The 9,011-nt window shown below is 44.8% G+C and overlaps 2 protein-coding genes across 4 annotated transcripts; one reads left to right on the top strand and one right to left on the bottom strand.

Moving 5' to 3' along the window:
* hspa5 (heat shock protein 5) lies at positions 1-3,929 on the top strand. The gene is made up of 9 exons (XM_060037848.1): positions 1-213; positions 675-809; positions 914-1,145; positions 1,292-1,429; positions 1,555-1,667; positions 1,763-2,153; positions 2,262-2,499; positions 2,614-2,781; positions 2,915-3,929. Exons 2-9 carry the CDS (start codon positions 694-696, stop codon positions 3,487-3,489), a joined length of 1,971 nt encoding a protein of 656 aa, XP_059893831.1. The 5' UTR covers positions 1-213; positions 675-693; the 3' UTR covers positions 3,490-3,929.
* rabepk (Rab9 effector protein with kelch motifs) lies at positions 3,655-8,046 on the bottom strand. 3 transcript variants are annotated; one of them, XM_060037850.1, is made up of 8 exons: positions 7,896-8,046; positions 7,342-7,396; positions 7,090-7,247; positions 6,532-6,687; positions 6,001-6,165; positions 5,037-5,186; positions 4,722-4,871; positions 3,655-4,395 (listed from the first exon to the last, which is right to left on the bottom strand). In XM_060037850.1, the coding sequence occupies exons 2-8, from the start codon at positions 7,392-7,394 to the stop codon at positions 4,190-4,192; spliced, it is 1,038 nt and encodes a 345-aa protein (XP_059893833.1). In that variant the 5' UTR covers positions 7,395-7,396; positions 7,896-8,046; the 3' UTR covers positions 3,655-4,189. The 3 variants fall into 3 exon arrangements, with proteins under 3 accessions (XP_059893833.1, XP_059893832.1, XP_059893834.1); XM_060037849.1 differs by having other exon boundaries at positions 7,809-8,006; XM_060037851.1 differs by having other exon boundaries at positions 7,824-8,006.
* Between the last annotated feature and the right edge of the window lie 965 nt (positions 8,047-9,011).

Below are 9,011 nucleotides of genomic sequence, written 5' to 3'. Positions count from 1 at the left end.
CAATGGGAGCCTTCCAACGAACAACTGCTCGTCCAATCACAGTCCTCCACGATAGGAACGAAGTAACGGGTTATATACGGCGAGTCTCATTCATTCCTACACCATTTAACACATTCACAACTTGGAAATACATGAGATAGAGACACGCATCGCGACGCAACCAACGTAATTTCCATTACGCTCCGGATAGGATATTCATTATTAGTAGTGAAGGTATGTATTAAAACATATTTCATATGCCGTATACTCCATTTTATGCTGTAATTTCATAGTTGTGTTGTGCATGGCAAACGTGAGCGACTGGCTAGCTAGTGTCTAAGCTAATGATAAAACTACTGCATGCTGTTAGATTGTATCCCGGCTCTCATTGTGTCGTATTGGACATGTGTTTTCAGCATTTAACGTTGGACTAGTATTTTTTTAACGATCCAAAACTGAAACCATACGTCGCTGGTTGATGCTAAACTGATACAGCTAGCCGGCGAATGACATTTAGCATCAACGTTAGCTCGGAGTAATTCAATGCTAGTCCAGATTGGACGGTACCAGAACCAGTCGTCAAGCCATTTATACAAAAAAAAGGGCAGGGTCGAAGACTTAATTGCCTTCAGCAGTACACGTATTCTTAGATCATCATATGCAATATTTCTGACTTCTCTCGGTCCCTTCTTCAGATTACAGAATAAAAGGAAAATGAAGCTGTTGTGCATAGCATTGCTGGTGGTCGGCACCGTGTTTGCCGATGACGACGACAAAAGGGAAAGCGTCGGAACCGTGGTTGGGATCGACCTGGGTACCACGTATTCTTGGTAAGCGGAAACGACGACTTCCACCGAGAAAAAAATCACCCGGAAGTAATCATAATTGACAACATTTTAACATCCGACATTCCCTTTTTTCTTTTTTTTTTTAGTGTTGGAGTTTTCAAGAACGGCCGTGTGGAAATCATCGCCAACGACCAGGGAAACCGCATCACCCCATCTTATGTGGCCTTCACTGCCGAGGGTGAGCGTCTCATCGGTGATGCTGCCAAGAACCAGCTGACCTCCAACCCTGAGAACACTGTGTTCGATGCCAAGAGATTGATTGGCCGCGCCTGGGGCGACTCTTCTGTCCAGCAGGACCTCAAGTTCCTCCCATTCAAAGTAGGTGGTTTTAAAATGGTGATTATTGGTTGTGTGCCACACCTTACTGTCATTCAAGTCTTGCATGTTAATTTTACACCGTATGTGAAACGTCAGATGTTTTGAGGGCATAGTCACTAAGTGGCTGTATTTATTCTGCTCCTCAGGTTGTGGAGAAGAAGACTAAGCCCCATATCCAGGTGGACATCGGTGGCGGCACCATGAAGACCTTCGCCCCTGAGGAGATCTCTGCCATGGTTCTGACCAAAATGAAGGAGACTGCTGAAGCCTACCTGGGCAAGAAGGTGTGTGACCAAAACAAATGGTTTTGCATATAATGCGTAAACATTGACAGGGCTGCATATATTTCTTGTCTGCATTTCCTGTATTTGAAATTAATGTTTTTTTTTTTCCCCACTTGTCTGCATAGGTCACTCATGCTGTGGTCACAGTCCCCGCCTACTTCAACGACGCCCAGCGCCAGGCCACTAAGGATGCTGGGATCATTGCCGGTCTTAATGTCATGAGGATCATTAATGAGCCGTAAGTTTCACAAATGAATAAAATAAATATAGGCAAGTAAATTAGTTATAATTTGTCAGTATAAAAGTAACATTTTCAATTTTCGTTCTCTCCAGTACCGCTGCCGCCATTGCTTATGGTCTGGACAAAAAGGACGGCGAGAAGAACATCCTGGTGTTCGATCTCGGCGGTGGCACATTCGACGTCTCCCTGCTGACCATCGACAACGGCGTTTTCGAGGTGGTGGCCACCAACGGCGACACCCATCTGGGAGGCGAGGACTTCGATCAGCGCGTCATGGAGTACTTCATCAAGCTGTACAAGAAGAAGACCGGCAAGGACGTGCGCAAGGACAACCGCGCCGTGCAGAAGCTGCGTCGGGAGGTGGAGAAGGCCAAGAGGACCCTGTCAGCCCAGCACCAGGCCCGCATTGAGATTGAGTCCTTCTTCGAGGGAGAGGACTTCTCAGAGACCCTGACCCGTGCCAAGTTTGAGGAGCTCAACATGGTAAGCAAGTAATTTAAGATTGAGAACTCGACTTCCTGAAGCTCATTGCCTACAACCACCTTAAATCACTGAGTGAGATGATGCTTATTCATGTAATGTCCCCCCCAGGATCTGTTCCGGTCCACCATGAAGCCCGTGCAGAAGGTCATCGACGACTCCGACCTGAAGAAAACCGATATCGATGAGATCGTCCTGGTCGGAGGCTCCACCCGTATCCCCAAGATCCAGCAGCTGGTGAAGGAGTTCTTCAATGGCAAGGAGCCCTCCAGGGGCATCCACCCCGATGAGGCCGTGGCCTACGGAGCTGCCGTCCAGGCTGGAGTGCTGTCCGGAGAGGAGGACACCGGTAGGTCCCCCAACCCGGACGCGATGTCCCATCACATTCAGCCAAAACCTGAGACTATACCATTAAAAAAAAAAAGTTGTGTTTACCTAAATTTTCAATTTTTTCTTTCTTCAGGTGACCTGGTTCTGCTCGACGTGTGCCCCCTGACACTGGGAATTGAGACCGTCGGAGGTGTCATGACCAAGCTGATCCCCAGGAACACCGTGGTGCCCACCAAGAAGTCCCAGATCTTCTCCACCGCCTCAGACAACCAGCCCACCGTCACCATCAAGGTCTATGAAGGTGAGATGAGACGTTTCAACTCCCCCGCTCCCAAAAATTATTCAAATCCCAACATACTGGTCTTTTCGGGATAGTTCAACTATTAAAATGGTTGAAAATACGCGTGTCTCATTGCAAACCCTCCTCCTTCCAGGCGAGCGTCCCCTGACCAAAGACAACCACCTCCTCGGAACCTTCGACCTCACCGGCATCCCCCCGGCACCCCGCGGCGTGCCCCAGATCGAGGTGACCTTCGAGATCGACGTGAACGGCATCCTGCGAGTCACGGCCGAGGACAAGGGCACGGGCAACAAGAACAAGATCACCATCACCAACGACCAGAACCGCCTGACGCCCGAGGACATCGAGCGCATGGTGAACGACGCCGAGCGCTTCGCCGACGAGGACAAGAAGCTCAAGGAGCGCATCGACGCCCGCAACGAGCTGGAGAGCTACGCCTACTCCCTGAAGAACCAGGTGGGCGACAAGGAGAAGCTGGGCGGCAAGCTGTCGGACGAGGACAAGGAGACCATCGAGAAGGCCGTCGAGGAGAAGATCGAGTGGATGGAGTCGCACCAGGACTCGGACCTGGAGGAGTTCCAGGCCAAGAAGAAGGAGCTGGAGGAGATCGTGCAGCCCATCGTCAGCAAGCTGTACGGCAGCGCCGGAGCCCCGCCACCAGAGGGCGCCGAGCCCGAGCCCGACCAGGAGGAGAAGGATGAGTTGTAGGGGGGCGTTTCGTCTTGATGCTCTATTCCGTCACCCCTTGCCTCTCTGGTAGTGGCGCCAAGATGTACATAATGGACAAATCGGACTCAAACGGTGTGAGAGGAATGATGGCTAAGGGGGTAGAGATTTAAAAAGCAACCATGTTAAGGCTTTTTGAAAAAGACATTTTGGAATCCATTGCATTGTTCAAGAGGGGTGGTTCCTTCGCCGAGGGCGGAGATTTTTGTCAGCCCAAGTTTGAGGCTTGCTACTGCTGTTCTCAGGCAGTTCTGAAAAGGTTCTTTGGGAGGGGCTTAGTTGGGGTGGGGTGGGTGTGACTCTGCGGGTCTAAGGCCTCAACACGTTCACAGGCATTGTTAACAAGTTATTTATTGAATCTGGTCATTGTAGAAACGCCTTTCTACTGGAAAGACATTGAAATAAATGTTTGATACAATGTTGATGCCTTTTCCTCATTGCTTCAGTTTACATCTATATGTTGGTGTTGAACTCTACCTCTTTAGGATTTCTGTGTGTGGGGATTTATTTTCCAATCTGCAAAGTTAATTTAGTGACTTGTAACAACTGTGTAATTGTTGCGTGTAATAAACCGTGATTCCAGGTTGTGCAACCATTACAGTAACCGTATTGTAGAAATTAAACATTTTTTAATACAACACAAATTACAAGTTTTAGCATTATTTGGTAGAACATGCCAGAATCACGTCAACATGGTCACAACACAGTCGCTATGGATGACTCCAGTGGTGTCCATCCCTCCAAATATAAAGGCAAGGTGTTGGGTCTCCCTGCTGCCATGGTCGGCCTCCTCAGTCGACGCGGTCCATGGCACAACACACATGGAGTGGTCCAACCGGTTTGGGGGCAGGTCACCGGTAAATTTCATCTGCACCCATCGCCTTTTGTCTGCAGAAAGAAATGTGACACATTCAATTAAATTAGTTGATTTTGGGTTTCTGATGAACAAGCAACGATTGATTTTATTTTGACATAAAATATGAAAACGCTCTGATATATTATACAGTCAGGGATGACAAAGCCAAAAGGCTTATTTCCATTGTCCGTACATGATAACTATCAATATTGGAGGGTCTACAAAAGATGGCCCAGTTTCTAAAACCACTTGAGAGATGGTATTAATTGGAAGGAAGCAGATTTATTTTTGTACATTTTGTGACAGGATATTTCCATGTCCCAAAGTGGACAGGTTTCTTTTAAGAACCACAATTTACCAGCATTAAACTTGTACATGGAGTTACTGGCTCCCTCTGGAGTCATCCCGCCGAAGATATAAATGGTATTTCCCAGGGCCACGGCCGAATGGGCAGCCACTCCAGCTGGGATATCCCCTTTGGTTTGTATCTTTTCCCAAGTCATGTTACCTGTAAAAAACACAAGTTAGCCTATTAACTATTCCTTGTGGTCTTGCTCAAGGCTACAGGTAGAATGCAGCTTGTGGGAATCTAACCAAGTACCCTTCGGGAGTCCACGACCGAGTCAGTAAAAACGAGAATCTTTTAGTTTCAAGAGGACGGTTTGAGTCTTACTTGTGTCTAGTGAGAACATGTCACTGTAGAATTTGTCTCCAGCCATTCCTCCATGGATGTACAGCCTGGAACCCACTGCTATGATGACCTGACCATGCCTGGCTGATGGGGGTTTACCCCCCGTTTCAGGTTGGGACCAGGAAGAAGACACTGAAAATATCAATAAAGAGTGAGCTACAATCTCTTATTTCTTAGCAGAGCATAAAGCCATTTATTCTTGGCCTTTGGATACATGAATATATTTGAGATTCAACTGGAAACTGAAAATTGAATAAAGTTAAGGAATTTAGTCTATTATCTCCATAGCATAAACCCATTTATTCTTGGCCTTTGGATACATGAATATATTTGAGATTCAACTGGAAACTGGAAATTGAATAAAATTAAGGAATTTAGTCTATTATCTCCTTTAATACTGTGTGTCGTGGGGATTTTGGAAGGGGGAACACATTATTTTGGTCATCTATGATGTAACACCATATTAAAAATTCTTATGGATTTCCATATGGACATATTTTATGACACGTGTTTCTGGCACAACCCCGGAAAAACATGATGAACCAGCGAAACAACCTGACAGACAAATAGGATTTTTGGCCTGGAAACGTCAATGCGTGTTGTGATGGAAGGAGGTCTCGATGACTATCGGTCAGTTAGATTGCGTAGCTGGTTCGTCAGGTTGGTAAAAAAAAGTGGAGCAACACCATTCTCTTTTTACCTCTGACCTTATGACTTCTACAGGGGATCACAAACCATTAGTACATTACGTTACATTTATTTGGCTGCCTTTTTTTTTATTCAAAGAGGCTTACAATCAGTGCACCCAACCATGAAGATGCATCCCAGAAATGGCAAGGCTCATGCTGGAACATTAATAAAATCCCTAAAAAAAATGCAAAATGTGCTACATTAGCAGTGCCATTCTTAAGCTTTGGTGTATTTCTCGTTGAAGTGAAACACCGACCTGTATCAAACACATGGAGTTTGGGGTCAGAGACCGGGGCGGCTCCCGCCTCCCCACCGGAGAAGACGTACAGTTTGTCCCCGATTGTGGCGGAGCTGGTGTGATACGTCCTGGGACTCGGTGGCTCACCGCTCACCGACACGGTCCTCCAGTGTTCACTGCTGCCTGTGGAGCAAAGTGAATGAGTTGGCAGCACACTTTTACACATGCAAGGTATTTTACTCCAATCTCCAGTCACTTTCACTCCACAGGCGACACATAAAAACCATGTTAAACTACAAAAATATCATACAAAACAATACTTTTTTATAAGCAGATCTATTGAGTCTACAACGAATGACCATGAATATTTAGTAATATATATTTGCACTGCTGCATAATCTGAGTTTTTTACATAGATACCTGTAGCATTGAAGCCAACGTAGTACAGAATGACAACAATATATTTCAGAGAACATTCAAACAATTGTTTTTTACATATTGTGCCTATATTCAGATTTGAAACTCTCAACCAATGAATTTGCCCTTCACCTGTCAGCTGGAGGCTCTGGATGCAGTTGCGGTTGCCTTGGGGCTGTGCCCCTCCAAACACCCACACACTCTGCAGGAAGGTGTCTGGGACGAAGGTACAGTGCTCATACCTGGCCTCCAGACCCTCCCATACGGGGATGTCCCATTCATGTCGGTCTGTTGATCAGCATCAGACATGAGGGAGGGTGGGTTGTCTGCTCTCTCAGTTAACAGATGATTATGATGATCATAGGGATAATAAAACTAACTGAACTATGTAATACAATACAAAGTCACATAAAAGTCAAAATATGCAACACACTTTTCATGTTTCTAATGAAAGTTATGCTGCTGATAATATATTATAATATAATTATTATATTATAATATAATTAATAGCTTAATTGTGACACTATTATTATGCATCCTTACAATTTTCTAATGTCTAAATCTGATTTATTGCATTTACATCACTCAAGAGAGGGAAAATGAATATAAATTAGTGTTTCATTAAAGGACATAAAGATGGCTTGAACATGAAATTACCTTTATTGAAAAACCTAGTTGTTAGTTAATTACCTAGATTTATGACATGTGATTCAGAGAAGCTTCCATTCGGGTTAGCTCCTCCGACGATGAGGATTTTCCCTTTGGAGCCATTCTCAGAGCCAGGAAGGTAGGTGCAGGTGTGTCCAACAGTAACACCTGGACCACCTCCTGTGGGTATCAGAGAATACCTGCGGAAGACGAAAGGGAGCAGTTTCAGCAAAAGTGAGACTAAGTTTTCACAATCAAACACCAGAAATGTCTGGTTGACGTAAATTACTCTACCATAATCCTTCTTTTGGCTTGTCCACAGGTTCAAGGATTGGGATGCATTCCATAGCTGAGGGAAAGACCGTGACATTTAATTTGGTATTACATGGGTGTGTATTTGAACCAACAAACACATTGATATGTCACACAATGATCTGACTAAATCCCAAGTGAGGAGGACAGATGAAACGTGAGCTGCTTCAGCCTAATTCTAAAGCTATATTGTGTTCAAACACATTCCTGTGTTCTCAACCACGCCAACCAGGATGGTTTTCATATGGTATGCTAGCCAGTCAATAGTGCAAAAACTCAATTGAATGAAGGTTTACAGTACACCTGATATTACGTATTTATGCAGCCACAACGATTTCAGACTGATTGTATATTCTCTATTCTCAACGATTTCCTCGTTTATAATAGAAACATGACCCTCTAGTCTAGGAAGTATCACATCATCTGAAACCGTTATGCTGTGTAAATACAGAGGAATCCTGAACCTTATTCAGCTTAGGTCGCTGTTCTTTGGGATAACGGTAGTCGTCTACCAGAATAAAAAACCTTGGGACCACCTCAAGCCTCTCTAGCAGCGGCCTGCATGTTCAGGTCTCCATATTGTAAACTCAGTCAACGCTCCTCTTCTTGTTATTCATCCACGAGTTCGTTTCCGTTGACGTCTCTCATGGTTTCCGCACATGCGCACATTGGGTCCTACAGCGACGTCAACCACCAGACCGACGTTTCATTGACCGTCAATATGCTCAGTAGAAATTAAAAAAGCTTTCACCTGAATAAATACATGACACATGGAAATTAGTATCACCTGTTCAATACAGTCGGAGGCAAATATAGCCTATTCTTTTGAGAAACGTTATAATTATATTAGTCGAGTAGAGTGTCCAACCAAAACAAGTGCGAATGCGCCATCTTGTGGATTTCTGTCGATTTGTCAACTGCGGTCAAGTGAGCCGCCATTCGTTCATCCGCGGTTAAGCCAGCCGTCACACCAAATCTTCGTGCGCCTTTACTCTAAACAGCCTTTGGGTGGTATCTCGCAACGTTTTCAAAATAAAACCCTTCACCTACGTGTGTAGATAATATAGAACACTAGCTGGCGGCGTCTAGAATGTCCGCACTTGCGGACATCTTGCCAGTCAGCTGCTCAACGATAATTAACCAGAGAAGGATGAAGTTTATTTATACTCATGTGGAACCTGGTATGACAAAAGGTTAGTCGATGAAGGGACCTATGAACTGTTAAGTTTGGTAATTAGCGATAGGCCTACCTACGGTGTGAAACCTGTGAAATCAACCCACAATGAATGCCAAGACAAATATTTGGGGATCTGGAAAGAGGAGCATGCACAACATTAAGCTTGCAGTACATGATTAAAATGTAACTAGTAAACTGCAGCAAAGTATACAACCACTAGAGGTAGCCATATCTATTATTATCTATTTATTACACTCGGCTAATATATTATACAGTATATGGTATCAGGCTACTGTAAACCGAATAGAATAAAAGTGATTATGCAGATGTTTATTTTGAAGCTATAAGCATTTTTGAATGTGTGTGTATGTGCAGATAGGATTCAGAGAGAGAGAGAGAGAGAGAGAGAGAGAGAGAGAGAGAGAGAGAGAGAGAGAGAGAGAGAGTGAGAGAGCTGGAGAGAGAGAGAGAGAGA

Source organism: Gadus macrocephalus, chromosome 19, assembly GCF_031168955.1.
Source record: "Gadus macrocephalus chromosome 19, ASM3116895v1".
Lineage (NCBI taxonomy): Eukaryota > Metazoa > Chordata > Actinopteri > Gadiformes > Gadidae > Gadus > Gadus macrocephalus.
Note: the sequence above shows the minus strand (reverse complement) of the source record. Positions and strands in the feature narration are given on the sequence as shown.

Coding starts and splice junctions, on each gene's coding strand:
- hspa5 (XM_060037848.1), top strand. CDS start 694: ATGAAGCTGTTGTGCATAGCATTGCTGGTGGTCGGCACCGTGTTTGCC. Junction 1,668..1,762: donor ATGAGGATCATTAATGAGCC/GTAAGTTTCACA, acceptor CGTTCTCTCCAG/TACCGCTGCCGCCATTGCTT. Junction 2,154..2,261: donor AGTTTGAGGAGCTCAACATG/GTAAGCAAGTAA, acceptor TGTCCCCCCCAG/GATCTGTTCCGGTCCACCAT.
- rabepk (XM_060037850.1), bottom strand. CDS start 7,394: ATGGAATGCATCCCAATCCTTGAACCTGTGGACAAGCCAAAAGAAGGA. Junction 6,688..7,089: donor ATCACATGTCATAAATCTAG/GTAATTAACTAA, acceptor GCTGATCAACAG/ACCGACATGAATGGGACATC. Junction 4,872..5,036: donor CATGTTCTCACTAGACACAA/GTAAGACTCAAA, acceptor TGTTTTTTACAG/GTAACATGACTTGGGAAAAG.